The sequence below is a fragment of the Aythya fuligula genome, chromosome 5 (genome assembly GCF_009819795.1).
Source record: "Aythya fuligula isolate bAytFul2 chromosome 5, bAytFul2.pri, whole genome shotgun sequence".
NCBI lineage: Eukaryota > Metazoa > Chordata > Aves > Anseriformes > Anatidae > Aythya > Aythya fuligula.
In genome coordinates, this window is record NC_045563.1 from 22621603 (window position 1) to 22639709 (window position 18107).

The following is an 18107-nucleotide window of genomic DNA, read 5'->3' on the forward strand; positions in this document are numbered from 1 at the left end:
TAATGAGGTCTGATAATCTTTACTGAGGTTCACTGGGTAATTTTAGTGAAGTCAAGTCTGCAAAAGCAGTTTGCCAGCTCAAGTTCTGTCAGGCCAAATAGGCACTAAAGACTGTCTTAGTAGATCCAAACAGCAGCAGGATGCTGCAATGGGTTCCTAAGATACCAGAGGAATGTAAAACAATATATGATGTCCTGTAGGAATGTGAGAGATATCACCTGTTCTTGCGATCTTGGTTAGGTCTCACCAAAATTCACATCCAGTACAAATCTACACTTAAACTGCCATTGAATTGCTAGTTCCGCACCTTAAAATCAGGGCTGAGCTTGATGAAGATGCTGGTTTTCTTGTCCCACATGAGAATCAGTCCGCTGGTGGTCTCAATTACCAAGTACATACCCATATAGCGGACTGTGTATGGCACCTCACCATCTTGTCCTCTCTTTACCACACTGACATGCTCCTCACCAAGTATCAGTTCGTAGCTCTGAAACAAGAGAAAAAGGTGATTAGAGATGAATCCAATAGCTACAACTGTGCTATTATGTTTTCCCACTTTTAAGAGTACTGAAAGCAGTTTGAATAATGAAAATTAATAATACAAATACAATAAGTCTAAATTATATGGTTCAAATCTCAAGTTTCGTAAACGGTGGTAATAATGTATTTTAAATGGTGTAGATTGAAAAAGGGTTTCTTGGTAGTCATGGGTGAAATATATTGCACAGAATAAAAGAATCTTCTGACACGATAGACCAAATTTCTGCTAAAGACAGTTTTCCTGTAGAGAGGTAGTTTGTCCAAGGGTAGTATAAGATAGCTTTGTAAGGATGGGAAGTGGAAACAACAGAAAGCTAGGAAGTTCTACCAAATATTTCACCTGATTTTGATTTAAGCTTAATTTACAAGTTGACTTGCTTTTTAAAACATCTTCTCCAACTTCTTTGCAGCGATGGCTACTTGATTTCTCCTAAGTCTTACACAGCTACAGAACAAAACTGGTCTGTATGCAGACCCTACTTACCTCTAGGAAAACTTTGATAGATTTTGAGCAAGTTGTCCCAGTGTTGCCACAAGGAATATTTTCAGTTACAACCCGGAAGGTCCCATTGACTGTGCCACTTTTCCCACAGTGGTCCTGGGTAGAGAATAAAATTTAGAAATATATCATTGCTGTAGACAAGATCAAGACTACATTACAGTTTGTTATTGCAATTATCAGTACCTGGACTAGTGTATATTCACAGTTTCCATTGAAGCTGAATCTTTTGTCATCAAAGGTAATATAATGCCCATCTCCATAAACAGCACAAGTACCCAGACATTGATCTTCGGTGCATTCCCACATCCTATCCTTGCACACACTAGGAATGAGAATTAAACATTTTAATAGTAAAATAACTCACTGTTCTGTGTAGGCATGTCCTTAAAACTTGGTATTTGTTTGTCACCTGACCCCTGGTAAATGTTACATTGATTCTGCAGGTAAAATAGTCATTTACATTTCTCATGTGAAGAATTAAAGCAATGGTCTGGTCTGCTAGTCTGAACACATGATCTGCAGAATAGGATAATACTTAATGACACTGCAGTCCCAAAGCTTTCCTTCCATTCTGTGTTTTGGACATCTGCCTACAACAGAAGAAAATTTGCTCATACTACTGAATCCAAAATTAAATGATCCATCAGTTGATGAAATGCATAGTCCAAATCTTTCCTCACTGCTGAACTACTTAAGATCTTTTAAAAGACAAATGATGGAACCAGGAATGCAACTTCCCAGGAAATACTTACCAGGTATTACAGTCAACATTGATCTTTTCCCCAGGCTGATACATGGCTTCGTTGTGAATACATGGACATTCCTCTTCAGGAATACAACCACCCTTCCCATCTAACACAAGCCCAGCTGGGCACACACAGCCAGATATACACTGTGTGCTATACTGGAAAAGTCAGGAGGAAGATATAATTTCAGAATGAAATAATTACAATAGACAAAAGAAGATTAAATTATTATACAATGTCTTTGTCTTACTTCTGCCCAGATGAAATAAGAGAGGATAATGAAGTACTAATAGGCCTCTAGAACAAAGAGGAAGTTATTAGCCATTGATTTAATAGAATATAAATATATTAAATGTTTTATTTATTCTACTCTATTCTATTCTATATATTCAATATTATTCTATTTATTGCTGTGTTGGAGTGTGTGTGAAATTTGAAACATTCTTAAGATTGCTTCAATTCTCATTGAAACAATCTTAAGTCTTGCTCTTTTTTGCTGAAGAAGACTTATACTTTGTAATAGGTGAACTGTGATTGAATGAATGGAGCTTCAGAAAGAAAATAAGTAAATTTTGTTTGTTTGTTTGGGTGAGCTATACTGAAAACTGATTTATCAGATTCGGGGTACTTTATGAAATGTAATATGGCTATCATGTACCTCAATGGAGTGATAATTATATGTAATTAGGTGTGCAATAAATTCACAATTGCATCATGGTATGGGAAAAAATGAGTGGAAGAAACATGTGGCAAAGCCCGTGATATTTTTACTACTAACTATGTTATGTGCAGTAGCTGAAGAAAGTTTGACACTGATCTTAAAATTTAAATTGGATGTTACTTTATTACATTTTTGTCTAAGGGTCCTATTGTTAATTCTTCATAACAAGTTTCGGGGATTTTACTATAAGAACAAAGTATCTGTGTTATAAATTCACAGTAGAAGAGTTAGATCAGCAATGGTTGTAGCACCAAGGCCAGGGACAAAACCTGCAAGTGACATTTCATCCTGCTATGACATACTTACACACTTCATATCCAGAGTCTGGCAACTTTTTTGACATTCTGCACCAGTTGTTCCTGCAGTGGTGTTTGTGCAGTCAAAGTAGACCATGGGAGATTTACAAACTAGAGGAAGGAAAAAATAAGAGCAATAAGAAATGGCATAGTGTTTAACCCACAGCAGTAGCTGTAAAAAAAAATAATAATAAAATAAAATAAAATAAAATAAAATAAAATAAAATAAAATAAAATAAAATAAAATAAAATAAAATAAAATAAAATAAAATAAAATAAAATAAAATCTAGAAAATCTTGGAATTTTCACATTTCAGTTAGTAGGGACTGCTGTCCCTATTCAATCTGTTAAATAGGAATCCAATTATAAATTCACTTCAGAGCACTGAATTCTCAGAACTTCCCATGGTATTTCAGAAAAAAAATCTTTTAGAACAACAGGTTTTACCATGAATCTAGGTTCACTTCTGCCTTTTTTAATAACTGCTGCACTATAACTATAAAAGAAAGACTTCTATTATTTAAAAATCCATAAAGAAGTATCAGTTGTATTGATTGTTTCTGTCCAAAACCTGGCACAGAAAAAAGACAAGTGGAAGACATTTTATTTTTATTTTTTACCTGGAATTGGATCAGGTGCTCCAATGCAATCCAGTCTTCCCTGCGTGCAAGTGCTGTAAGAAAGGGAAAAACTTTTTTTTTCCCGCTCAACCACGTATTGAGACAGAGAGCTACTTCTATCTTTTCCATACTTTCTAAGGAATACATTGAATTCCAGAATGCTATTTTGCAATCCTAGGAAAGAATTTATCTCAACACCACTACCAATGGTGCTTTCATATGATATCCATTACTGCTTAAAAGGAAAAATCATAGCTTAAAATGGGTGTATGTCTCTGCTTGTTGCTTACTTTCTCATTAGATCTCCCATTGCTGGTTCTGTCATATATTTTATGCCTGACAAATCGTGGAATTAAATAAAAAATATCCATAAATACAATTGCTTTATCAATCTGGATGTATGCAGCATTCTTAAAAGTTGAAAAAAAAAAAGTTTATGAGAGCACTGTATTGAATCTCAGGCCGAGTGAGGCCAATTTAAATGCAGCATATTTCAATGAGAAAATACATATACTATTGCTTGAGTGCTTTGCAAAAGCTCCCCTTACCATACAAGCCCATTGTCATGAACAGCTTCTCCAAGTGGTATGGGAGATCCTCTGTAGTAACAGGGGCATTCATTAGAAGGCACACATTTGCCACTTTCATCCATGTAGGTTCCATTTACGCAGGTGCAGCCATCAAGTGGGACAAACTTAATGTTGCATGTGACATCGGGCTCACTCAGAGAGCGACAAGTGGGTTGACAGGAATCGATGTTATAACTGTAACTTAGGGATTTGGGACATGAGGTGGTGTATTTTGCTTGAGAGAGTTAGGAAAAAAAAAAAGGTTTGTTAATTCCCCACGGTAATTTTTGGTGGGAAGAAACAAAGAGTAGGCAGAAAAAATAACAGGTAAACAATACTGTACACCTCTGCCTATGTTGCATCTTTCATATAAATGTATTTTTGAACACTTCCAGAGTTAGACCTGAAAAGCTACTGTACATGTGGAGTAAGCCAAGTGATGTATGCAATAAAGAAAATATTTTTTTCATGTGAAGTTTGGAAAGACACCTCCATTTGGCATTTCTGTTCATTGCTAACACTTTTAAACTTCTGATGTATGAGCCAAGATGTCTCCCTGAATGTCTTCTGGTATGCTGAAAACAGACCTACTGGATCAGTGGAACCTAGCTTCAAGACATCTTTAATTTTTCAGTCTTCTGGTTAGTATTACTAATGCTGTTATTCCAATATGTCATATTTATCTCTACGACAAGTTGTGATACATAAAGCTATAGTTAGATTCAAAGTTGTGCAGAAACTGGTGAAGGCACATCATTGACAACAATCTCTTTCCTAGTCGAGCTGTCTCCCATCTATTTATACTTACTCTGCCAGTAATGGATTGATTCTAAGGTAACAGCAGAGAATTACTTACAGGAGTGCATTTAACAAAATCCCTTCCTCAACACTTACCATGTTTCCCTAGAAATCACAATAAAATGATCTTTGATCAACAGTTTTTATTGATAGGTGCTCTTAAGAAAGGGAATAGTGTTAAGTACTTACAACAGACATCAGTCCTCCATCCACTTATCTGGATTCCTCTTGCAGCACAAGCTCTCACATAGGAAGAGAGGGCAGCACACAGACAATCCTCACTGTTTTGACAGTTGCACGTGTCAAACATGCAGTTCTAGAAACGAACAGAAAAATAAAGTCTCATTTGCATGACTGTCAATCTAAAAGAAAAAAAAAAAGTTACCTATCTGTTTTCATGCACAAATCCTTCCTCAGATATGCTCAGTCACACTAACATCCAGTTACTTTCCAATCATTATCTAAGTTTCCTGGCTGGAGAGAATGAAGCTAATGTAAATACAACTGATGTTTAAAGTTATTATTGGGAAATAGTAGTTTTAAAGTCTGTTACACATTTAACAGCTTCATCCGAACCCATATTTATGAATATTCAGCACAATATCATACAAATATATATATATATATAAATATTCATATTATGCAGTCTAGACACATCATTTCATCAGCATCAGTATCTCGATTCATAGTGAGAAGAAGGATTGGCAGTACACTGACAACAGAATGGTGGTAATTAGGCACTGGGCTTTCAGTGCCAAGTAGTTACTGAGATATAAGATTGGTGAGATAATTCACTGTAATATTCAAATAAGCATTTGATATGCCTTTATATAAATTTCCTACTATATGTGTATGTCCATCCAGGCATAAATAGCTGCCTTTGTGTTTACAAGCAGGTCAGGGTGACAAAGCCAAGACTGACAATTGAAATAAGGTAATGTTACAACATAAAACAGAGACACATATTGAAATGAAGAAGAGCAGTGCAGAAATGAAAATGCAGGCATTGCATAAGACCATGAGAGACATGTCTGTGACAGTGTCTTCCTGGTAGCTAGTTGTAATGATCCTACTTCTGTAGTTTCTAAGGAGGTAAACAGCCTAACAAACTACCGTGTGGTAAGTAGAAGGATTCACTGCATAATGACAATCAGCAAAAGGTCCTTCACTGTCAGTTAGTAGTCCACACCAATGCTGAGCATATTTTTCTGTGAAAAGAACAAACAGTGAAAGTGCTCATTACTCTTTGTATTTCATCACTCACAAAAATCCATTGCCCAGGTTTGTGAAAACAGTTCTGAAGTTACATCAAAACTCTCCTCTTATTTTTTTTTTTTCACTCAGCTTGTGGACTAAAGTTACTAAAACCAAAGGTGCATTGAAATGGAGCTGTTGAAGAACCTGAGTTAAGCAATTTCCAAAGATGCTCCTGTGATCCACTCCTCTGACACCAAGTTGTCAGCTTAGATATTCTGTTTTCAGTGATTATACAGTTTCTTTCACTTATGTTTCCAGGACTATTCCTTTACCTCATTACCTATCCCTTTTGTTTTCACTGTGAATATTCTGATTTTCAACAAATATACAAGTTCATTCTCTTATGTTCTTTCTAACAGATTTGTTTTCCTTAGTGATGAGGAAAAATAACCTAGAAAAAAATCTAGAATGAAAAAAAAAAGAGAAAAGAATATTAAGAAGTATTTACCATTATCAATGCTGAGTGCACAAGGGTTCTCAAAACTGCTCTGGATATTAGGGCATGAAGCCTGAGTTTTCCATGTATTAGCAAATGCTGCTGCTGTTCCTTCAACTACTCCACTCATGGCCTTGAAGTCATCAGTTTGGACATTATTGAAATTTCCACAGAGACCTGTTGAAGAACAGTGAAAAGTTTATACTGTCTGTACTAGACAAAAGACATTAAGCAAGATGTTCATAAATTTCATTCTTAAATTTCATTCACTTACCACAGGTTTGGTCTTTGAACTGATGATCAATTCTAATGAACACTTGCATGATGGGTGTGATTTGGATTTCAAGCTGGAGACCAAAATTTGTCTGCATGATGATGAAGAATGATGAAGGTCTGAAGATGGTGACATTGGCTATAAAAGAAAAACAGAATGCTCATTTTCTGGATTAGGTTCATACAGATTGGATTAGGTTAGTATCTGGATTAGGTTAATCCAGAAAATGCTAATTTTAGCCAGAAAGGCTAATCCAGTGCATGATTACACAATTCTTATTGAATTACTATTGCAATTGTTGCAAATTCCTAGGTAAAATAAAGAAAATCTTTTCAAAAATTATTCAGAGATATAAATCAAAATGTACAGTTAAGAATTTGCTTGTAGCTACCAAATTGTTAACTTTATTCACTGTCTCAATATTAAACATTTGGGGATTACTCTTGAGAGAATAAGAAGGAAAAGCTGTATGGCATGGCATTACCAAACAAATAAACAAAAAAACACACAAAAAGAAAATGGAACTAACAAACACACACAAAAATAATCTGTTTTTGTTTCTAAGCATACTTCAGGCCCTCACTCCACTGGACAGGGAAAATAAGCAGGATCTGGAAGTCAGAGGTATAAGGTAGAATCATTAGTTTTTGAGATGTCAAAAATCAAATTTGTATCTGAGTTGTGGGAGTACAGTATTATGTTAAAATAAACAAACAAAAAAAAACAACAACATAAAGTAATCATCTGTCTTTCATGTTCTGTTTTGGGCAGTGAGAATGAAGTAAACTTTACAGAAACTAAAATAAGTAGAGTGTAAAAATTGTTTACATCTATTTCAACTCTCACCTATGCTTGTACTGTCTCACATTTATTTCTGACACCGAACTTCACACCTCTACTTTAAAAGCACTTGCACAACTCAGAAAATATCCCAAAGAGAATCAAGGTTAGAGCACGCAGGTTCTGAACAACTCCCAGTCCTTTCATCTTCTGTTGTTTAAGACAACAAGCAGGTATAGAGTTCAAGTTCTGAGCTTATCACTCATAGGCTGTTAGAGGAAAAAAAAAATACCTGCTGAGATGGGCAGCTGGGTGTAGATCAAGTTCACAAACACACCACCATCAGGTTTGACCACAATGAGCTGTTAAGGAAGAGGAATAAGAACAAGTCAGGTGAAGGATTACTATAGTCCAAAGGGTAATAATAATTATGACTCCAGTGATATTAATTAAAGAACTTCTAATTAAAAATTTTTTAATCACTTTTTGTGATTCCACCTCCTGTTCTACTTTGAACACTTTACTATCTTCCCTGCCAAAATAGAATTGCTTTTAAAAAGTCTTTCTCAACTCATTAGTGAATTACATCATTTGATTTCTATGAACACAACTTTGTGATGAATTACGTGTACACCCCTTACTGTTTTACTTGTAGCTTGTAAACTATAAGGTCATGTTTTTTCATCTGATTGGCAGAGAAAAGTGTGTTTTTTCCTGCTTTTTCTTAATGGCCTTCCAGAAAGGCAGATTTACTACTTATTTCATTTTGACAATAAAATAAATTTATTTTCACTTAATTAAAAAGTAACATGTACTTATCCCATGTGTTGAGAGGGAAATGCAGTTCCCTGACTAAGACCTAGCTTCTTTGCTGTTTACATTTTTAATAGTTGTTTCTCATGCTTATTTTTCATTCTTACAGTTTGTCCTTTATTCATGCTGAGGGCCACTGTCTTTAAGCATGTTTCAGTGTCTGTCAGGCCACACTTGCGTAGTTCTGCCAGGATGGTGAATGTTTCATCTTCACAGTGCTGAGAAAAAGAAGTCAACTGTTATTTAAGGAAAGGCTAAATACAGAAGCTTTCCCTGTCAAATTCTCTCTCAACTCTGAAAAAAATATTTATGTTTTTGTATTCTCCTGAAAACTAAGCCTTCTTTGGCCTAAGATTCAGTTTTGCCTTTTGTAATGTTTAGGAACCAAAAGAGAATTTGCATCTGTTTCTGCATTTAATTGATAGTATCCATATTCAGAGTTTTTATTCATGCCTAATGCTAATGTTTGATTCAATTACACTGTATCTCTCATCCTTTTGGAGATGGTATCAAGCTAGACAAAAATTTCAGATAAAACATTTTTCAGAAAAACATCAATAAAGATTTTTTGAACTTAATTGTGCAAATGGGAAAAAAAGAAATCAAAGAAGAAGCACAAGAAGCCCCCAAAGATCAAACCATTTCACTTGCACATTGCTGTAATGAAATGTTTTGTTTATAATTAACTTTCAATTTCTCTATTTCTTTTGATTCATCTTTAGAACAGTTCAAAACCTAAATGAAATGTATCAGTTGACTTGAACTGGTTTTTCTGTATTTGAACTCCCTAGAAATGAATGAAAAATGATAGTCTTATTTATTAAAGATTATTTTCCTTTTCTTTCTCTGAACTGTTAGTGTAATTTTTCAGACTTGGCATACAATTTGGCCCTGTGCCATAAAATACAGTAACAGGATAAAATTATGCAACCCAGTAAGAGAGCTGGATTAATCACACTGAAGATGTAGATTAACCAATACTTAAAAACCAGCACTCTTCAGCAATTGTTATATCACAGAATTGGAAACTCTCTGGAAACCACCATATACAGTTGCATGACATCATAATAGTTAACTAATAATAAAGTCATTTGAATGGCAACATATGTTCCTGTAACCATCTGGTTAAGTGAGAAGAAATTCAATGTATATACGCCAAAAGAGGTAAGTTTCAAAAGTGTTGATTGAGATCACTTTCTGCAAATGTATAAGGCTTTATCATCAAGTAATATCTGATTCCCACCTTAGAAAGGACATACGTGCAGTCTCCATGGACATCATACTGTTTTTGATCGTATGTGGAAATGTGTGAGCCTCCCTCTACTGAACATATTCCTGGGCATGACATGTCTGTGCAACTCCATTGGCCTCCATTACATGTACTGGAACAGAAAGGATAAAATTAGCTGAAATCAGTAATAGTGGTCCAGAGTGAAAGGAATTAAATGACATTAGGTTCAGCTATTTTAGTACTATTTTTCCTTCAATCTATAGATTAAATACACAGTAAGTCCATGTTTAAGACTTTCCAAAATATTGTGAATATGTGATGTAAAGCGTCAAAGGGAGTAACAGGTGAACTCTATAGCAACAAGTACTGGATGTGTAATTGCTTGTCTTTTGCAACTAACATAAAGCACAATACCAAATTAAAACATTTTCTGTTTTGTTTTATAAATATATCAGAAACAGAAATGTAGTCCCAAATCTACTCCTGATACAGAGCATATGTTTTTTCTGAGGTAGCGTGGTACTGAACAGGTACTGGAAAAAAAATTGTGAAACTTAGGTTTTTATTATCATCTCTTGTTTTCTGCAGAGAAAATAAATATTTGCAAATACATAAATTACTGCAATTTCATTCCCTTTAGAGAAGCCCAAATGTTTGAACAAAATAAACAGAGGAAGCACTTTAATTCACTGGTGAGAAATCTAAACATTGTAAATCCTTACTTTGATCACTTTGATGTCGAGTGCAAAGATATTTAAGGTTGTTGCTAAATAAAACAAAGAACATTCTTTAGGGTTATTTTGGAACTGTAGTGGTCAGTTAAATACACAGATCGATTACCAATGATGTCATTGCAAATAGTAAACCATTAAACTCGTTAAATATATTAGAGGAAATAGTAAGTATAAAAAAAAAAAAAATAAAGGTTACCAGGAATGGCACTGGTCTGAAAAAGAAGTTCCTGGAGTGTAGGTTTTGCCATTATAAATACAAGAGCACTGTTGTTGGGAGATGCAGCCAGAATTGTTTATGTCATCAAACACAGTTCCTTTAAAAAAAAAAAAATCATTTGAAGAGATATTTCCTATGTTTGGGGAAAATATTTTTGTTTGTTTGCTTGTTAGTAATCCTAAATAATATTTTGGAGACAGAGCTCCAGCTATTGTGAATGGTCATGCCTATGCTGAGGACAGTAGAACTATGCAGACTGAAGGATTCAACCTTTTTTTTCTTAAATTCCACCTGTTTTGAAAGAGGGAGTTACTATAGTACAGGTGGTGTGTTGAGATTAGTCTTGATGTGTTTGCTGTTCTCCTTTCCTGCTCTCTAAATATTGCATGTGTACTGGCAATCAATTGAGATGTCTTTCCTCAGTTGATAAATGATAAATGCTTGTCACTTGCAGCTATGAAAAATGTAAATACAGGAGCTCTAAGCTCCGTGGAACTTGCCCAAATCCTGTAGGTAGGCTGCTGTTTTTGAGATTGAAGACATGAGTATATAAGAACTTGCCTGGGGGGCAGAAACAGCCATCCATACAGTGCTCTTCACAAAACTGAGATCGTTCAGGATTGGTGCATGTGTCAGTGCAGGGGGAGCTGCACTCCAGGTACTCCATGTTGTAAGGACACGTCTTGGCTGAAATGTTAAAGAAAGAAAGATTTTTTTCTTTCAGTCAAATTGTTTACTGTATATGAAAAATATATATATGTGTGTGTTCATTTACATTTTTTCAGCTAGATGTAAAACCACACTAAACTGCAGATCCAACCCCACCTCTCAAAATTGGAAAGCTTTTACCCAGATCTATGTTTCACAGTTGAGATTTGCTCTTCATGACTGTGTCTAAAGACAACTGGTGCTGAACTGTGGGCACAATTACAGGATTTCCAGGGACACCAAGATAATGACCCCAGACAGCTAGTGAGGTTTCTGTTGAAGGCACCTTTTTCAAGAATACCTGTATTTCTAGGGAAATGTAAGACTCAAGTTCCTAAGGCTTTATTATATTTGGATTTTAAAGATACCATTGGAAGGGCAAATAGTACACTAGGGGATTTTATTTTGGAACAAACATCGGTGACAGTATCAACAGCTACACCCCATAATGCTCTGTGTTTAATTCAATGCAAACAGTGGTGCAAACTACTAAGCAATGAAAGGTAAATAGGTGCTGAAAAAGACAAACACCTGTGAAGACTCAGTCAGTTAATTAATGAGGGTAAAACATGCTGTAGCCACCATGAGAAAAGGAGAGAACAGGAATATAAGTAAGCAGATGACCTTTCTTCTTCCCCTTTATTTGCTTCTTTTATGTTCCAGTTAATTCAATAGCATTTCAAACTCTGAGTAAGTTTAAACTTTTAACATTTAAGTGCGTTTAAACCAGTTTGCATTAAAAACCCTTAGTTCTTCTCCTGAAGTCTTCTTGCTGGAGCTTGTACATCAGAACCCTCTGGAGAATAGTCTTGCATTGCTTGTAATTTGTTGAGCATAAAGTAAGGCTATCTCCAGTGATACTTACGGCACAGTTTTGAGGTTCTCCAGTTCAGAGGTTCCCCACCAGCATGAGCACACTGTCGGGAGTATTCGGCAAAGTGTCACAGATACATGAAGCATTTTTTGACTCTTCAGAGCGGCACAAATCTTCTTGGCAAGCCATAATGTACTCGGTTACATCAACTAGATCATTACATTCTGCAAATGAAGAGCTGGTCAATGTTTTTCTGGCATATGTCATCCTTGGGAGGAAAAAAAAAACAAACACACACACACACACAAAAAAAACTGTCAGAAAATAGAAAGGAGAAGATTTTTTTTAGCATTGCTACTCTGGTAAATTATTCTTTAATAGAATTTCATTTCCCTCTTTACTTTCTATTGTCCTTAAGTCTTTTACTGTCGATCCCTCTGAAGCTGTAGAGGGTACAGATAAATTTGAAAGAAAAATAAATGAATAATCAAAAAGATCCTTACAAAAAGTATCTGTGCAATTACTCTGGTAGGGAAGTAGTGGGGTCTTCACAGTTTCAGTTGGCCCATTCATTTCTGCATATTCCCAAACTGTAAGGCTGTCATTTTCATATCTGTGCAAAAGAGTTTATAATGAGGGTTTTATTATTATTATTATTATTGTTTAATTATTTTTTTCTCCTGTCAAGAATTTGTTTCAAACTGGCCAAGACAGCCAGCCTTAAGTCTTTTTCCTTTGATCATCATCCCTACCAAAATAAACACTGACATCACTGTCTCAGTATACCTTGCACAGCACCCTGGAAAAAGAAAAACATTAGAAACAACTCTGAGCCTAATTACATATAGATGCAAACAAAGATTTTTACTGGAAAATAACAAACTATGATGTCTGTGATTCTATGAAACTATTTCAGATAATATTGAGACCATGCAGGGAAGAGAGAAAATAATTAAAACAGGGATGTGGACAATGGGAAATGCTGAGATACGAGGTTTAGGAAAAGACTTCAAACTGAGAATGAATAAAATAATAGAGAATAGATCATATACAGATTATGCATATCAGGAGGCAAACGTGGATGTAACTTGTGGAATGGCATTACATATTCAAGATTGTGACATTGTGCCTAATAGGCTCATTAACTGTAAACCAGAAGCTATTTCCTGGGCTTTTCAAATCACAATCAATATGTTATTATTAGAAGCATTTCTAATTTTAAGAGAGAAATTAAACAATAAATGTACTGACTAGACAATATAACTACCTTTCATTTTATTAGATATATTTCTATATTTATTTATGTTATTAGTGAGAATCTGGCTTATCTTTATGGGGTTAGCTGATTAGGTAAATAAAACCATATCATACAACAAATAAGCAGTCTGTTGTTAGCACAAGTATTATATTTACACTTTAAGTATTAAATCATGTTATCTGATCTCTGTAATGCATATTTTGGAACAGAGATTGAATCATAACCTCTGGATAAATCCTTTAACATGATAGGAAAGAGGAATGGTGATGATGTCAGAGCTAAAAGAATGCAAAATACATGTTGGAGACCAGAAACCATTTTTTATGGTTTAGAAGACTTACTGTTTGAATAGAACTCATTGTAAATTGGAATACCATTGAAGTCTCCACAAAGCCCACAGGTCTGATTAGCATATTTCTCATGCAGTTCCAGCTAGATTGATAGACATTGATAGAAGTTAGTATATACATTCTAAAATACATTCAAGATCACTGAAATCACCCGCATCTGCTGCCCTTAAACATTTTTCATCAGAGCTATGTAAATTTATTTAGCAATCTAATTTAAACCTGGGGGATAGAATGAAGAGCTTGCTTGGACTTCATTTAGAACAGATTCCAAGCTACTGATACAGACATAAGTTTTCATTGCAATATCTAAGGAGCTCTTAGCTTTTTTCTCTCTATTCATTCTTCAGAAATAAAATCAAATCCACGATGAAGAGAGAGAAATTCTGCTCAAAATTATACTTGAAGAGGTAAGTAGGATCTGTAATGACGCTAATATGTTAATGATATAATGTATGTGGTTTTTCACCCCATTTTAAGCAGAAGTCTATCAATGAGAAGTAAATCCACATAATTTTCTTTAGGCCTACCTAGAGGCAAATATGTCTTTATTAAAGGAGAATTGCTCAACAGTATGAGATGAGAAGGCAGTAATAAACCCCAAACAGGTAGGGATTAGCTTAATCAAAGACTTGCTCTTTGGGCTTTGAAGGTGTAGACAGTTCCAGGAGCTGTTCTTACCAGAATACTGTCATCTTCATTCCACATAAATACAACACCCATTTTGCTGACAACTTTCACATAAATGCTGCTTCTCTCTATTGTAATTCCAGCCTGGCTGTATGGCAGTTGAACTCTAGAAACAGGCAGAAGGAATACTAAATATTTTCTGATCCAGATGTTTGATAAAGAGAAAAAGAAATAGCTTGTGTGATCCAGTATCTATAAAGATTCAACTATAATTCAGCTGTGTTGAAAAAAAGAAGCAATTAATAAAATAGTCCAACACCATCAAATGTGGATTTGAATTTGACCCAACTTCCCAGGATTTTTCATCCAAATTTTGTTTTTGAGTTAATCTTTAAAGAAATGATTGATTTACTATGAGTGGAATTAACAGCAACTTGTTCATTATTTCTGTGGGTAAAATTGTCAGATTTATTCAGGAACGCATATATTTTCCCCAGAATACAAGAAAGTACTTGGCCAGTTAGAAAAAAATATATATCTGTGTTTACCAAACAAGTGTTATGAATAAACTTACCCATTGCTATCAATCATGACAACATCCTTTGTTAGCTCAACAGCTACACCTTCAAGTTTCATGGCAATACGGCTGATTGTTGGAGTATTTTCTACTACCGTTCGTCTCATCTGGATGTTGAAATCCTCATAGGGAGTGTTGCAATGGGATGCAAAAACATAATTGCAGAGCCCAGGGAAGTAGAAGATGTCTCCATCAAAGGTCTTGAAGTGGAAGTTGCCCCATGTGCTGCACACGTGACCATTGTGAGCAGGGTTGGAAGCTGTGAATTTAAAAATTAGCTGTAAAAAAATGACTTAAAATTCCCAGTCTTAATGTGGTGAATCAACTTGTCCAAGGCTTCATTTTGTCATTGAATATTTTTCCCTGCCCCACCTCCTTAGTTATTTTCTGTCCATCTATGTGTTATGAAACTAGTCTCTATGTGTTCATTCTTATTCGTTCTCAGTCTGCTATTCATCATATATACCCCTATAAATGGTCTTAGTTATGTTCAGGTATTTAATTGTCCATATTTAATCTAACAGTTTAACATTATACTGTTTCTTAACCATCCTCTTTCTCCTCTTATGACTCCATGACTACCTTTACTAGTGCATTTCCCTGTTTGTATTAAATTCCTCTGTCTATTTCCTCTAAAACAGAATACCTACCAGATACATTTAATTTCCTTTACTTACGTGTTATTATTGGATTTGTCAGCATTGTCTGGATGATGTTGACCTTAGGTGAAACTGTAGCAGAAACTAGAAAAAAAAATAAGAAAGAAAACCAAAGCTAGTATAACAATACCAAAACTTGCATCTAAAACTGACCTAGAACGAAAAGACTAGCAAGTTAATATGACAGATCCAATTAAATATGTTAAGCCTGGTGTTGTTTCATATGGGCCTTGGATCATATTAAAAGCGCATATTAAAATTCAAAATCAGGACAGTTAAATAATAACTTGCTTTCAACTGTCATGATCTGCATTTTCTACCAATAATTTTGACCCTTTATGAAAACTGTAGTGTATTAGGAGAGGCAGAAAGTCACAGCTCTGAAGATTGCAGTGTTTCAGACACACTGACTAATACAAAGGGGTTAAGCTCTACTAAATAGCCTGTTGCTAGTACAGAAGCACAGCTGCCTTCTAATTGTACCTCTCTGTTTGAGGAGGAAACAAAAATTTTGATTATACTTCTCTCTCTATTACTTTTCTGTTAATTGGGTAGAAATCCTTAGAAAATGACCACAGATCCATTGTACAGGATGATCACTAGTCATTATATAATGAAAATCAATGAAGCCTGGGTTACTATCTTGATTTCTCATCATCCACTGACTGTACATCTTGCCAAAGTCTCAATTCCTGTGTATAAGGAACCCAAATATCCTGCATGTATACTCTATTTTGGTTTTATATATACAAATTCATGCACATCTGCATGTGTACACTCTATGAACATACATCTATTTTCTTATTCACCTGTTATTATGCAAATATAGCCATACTGTATGCTTAGTAATAGGTGTCTAATAAAGACATTACAGTACTCCTACACAGTGGATTTCTAAAACATCTATCTTAATTTACATCACTAGCAATTTGCTAAAGAGGTTTTTAGGCATTTTTATTGCTTAGTAGAGATGTGCCAAATAAATACAAATACACATGCACAGAGTATAAACCAACATACTGTTTTGTTTCCTGCTGAACAACCTCAGTGTAGATTACTTCCTGTTTCCTGCTGTATTTCAGTCTGAGCTCCTGTGAAGAAATTGTAAAAAGCATTTGTAAGTACAATGTCCTATATCTGAACTTTCTAAGTTAAGCATTTAGATAGGATCAAAGGAGACAGATACATCTCTGTAAGACAAAGGGGAGAGTCCTTTGTAACATGAGAGAAAATGAATCTGACCCAAAAAGGAAGTAAAATGTAAATTACAGAAAGAGACTTTCTATTACAAATACATTGAGTTCAAAATCCAAATAAACTTTCATATATATCTGCTTTTTTTGTTTCCCTTAAAACTCAGTACAAAGAATTGTAATGACTGGATCACATCCCTTATTTCACTGCTGCACTAAATCTCACTTATATGTGAAAATGTAGCAAGAATTCACAAAATGTAAGAAAGTCATTTATTAAAATTGCTGTATAGAATTTACATAATTTTAAGAAAAAGCACAGAACTGGTTAAAAAAAAAAATAAGGGGTTTAGTGCTAGATCAAGTGATGGCTGCAGATACTTCACTAGTTTCTTTAGTGCCTAAGCACAGGGCTTTTGCCTTTGGAGGCAATCCAAAGGCATGACAGCAGGATGCAATAAGACACCTCTGACTGATGTGCATACACACTGAGCATAATCCATGAGAAGTAAGCAGAACACTAAACCCAGTCTTACTCCACATGTTTTAAACATCATTGCTTGACTAAAGGCTGCATGAGGACTGCCCATCTGTTCAAGAACCTTCATGGCCCCATAGTCAGTGTGTGCAAGAATGAGACATTTTCATGCTTCTCTTCTAAAACACAACTGCTAAAGGAGATATTTCCTCACTGTTTTATACAATAGCCTGGCAGTTTAAGCATTCCCCCAAAGAGCAGAAATCCTAATTTTGACCCTCTTCTCACTTGAAATGGTTCAAATTTGTGGCTTCTCTGGAGAAAACCTAAGCATCAGGCTGTAAGTCTATCTGATCAAGGATTCTGCTAACCAACCTGAAGCTGAGACATGGTGCTGAAAAGAGTGGGATGATGGCAAAGGTGGGAAAAGCAGGACATGTGGCCATATGATTAAGGCTCTCAACTACGTCTAAACTGTCCTACTCTTGTGCTTTGCCTCATGGATTATTTTTGTATCTCCAGTTAGATGGGTACTGGCTCAACTACATGAATTGTCCTCCAGATGAGTTCTCCTCTCTGTTCTGCCTCTCTATTCTGTCTCCATGAGTTTTGAATTCCTTTCTGTGCATGGCTCAACTGGAAGAGGACGTACTGGCAAGGAATTTTTGAGAGATGACAAATCAACACTTTCACAAATAAAAAACAAAACAAAACACCTGATCCTGGGTTCTAAGTGGTTTGGTGCTCTAAGCTCTTGGTTTCTATAAGTAAATATGGCAGGCATTTCCCATTTAAGAACAATGGCTACAACTTCATCTTGCAAAGGAATCGATCTTCCCAGAATGTAGAAACCATGCTTGGAACATGCTGACTAACACCTACCTATAACATGCTGAGTCTTAATCTTC

At 35.2% G+C, this 18107-nt stretch overlaps 1 protein-coding gene across 1 annotated transcript in view; it reads right to left on the reverse strand.

The window, feature by feature from the left end:
• Positions 1–18107, reverse strand: part of LOC116489534 (mucin-2-like) — a 42210-nt gene that overhangs the window by 21756 nt on the left and 2347 nt on the right. Inside the window, 24 exon segments of the mRNA XM_032187961.1 lie at positions 308–487; positions 1025–1138; positions 1226–1364; positions 1795–1946; positions 2816–2916; positions 3427–3479; positions 3975–4230; positions 4983–5109; positions 5907–6001; positions 6499–6663; positions 6761–6898; positions 7833–7902; positions 8461–8571; positions 9597–9735; positions 10515–10632; positions 11097–11222; positions 12109–12186; positions 12189–12313; positions 12560–12629; positions 12632–12670; positions 13657–13747; positions 14344–14458; positions 14867–15128; positions 15547–15612. Of these exon segments, the coding sequence (XP_032043852.1) occupies positions 308–487; positions 1025–1138; positions 1226–1364; positions 1795–1946; positions 2816–2916; positions 3427–3479; positions 3975–4230; positions 4983–5109; positions 5907–6001; positions 6499–6663; positions 6761–6898; positions 7833–7902; positions 8461–8571; positions 9597–9735; positions 10515–10632; positions 11097–11222; positions 12109–12186; positions 12189–12313; positions 12560–12629; positions 12632–12670; positions 13657–13747; positions 14344–14458; positions 14867–15128; positions 15547–15612 (2930 nt within the window).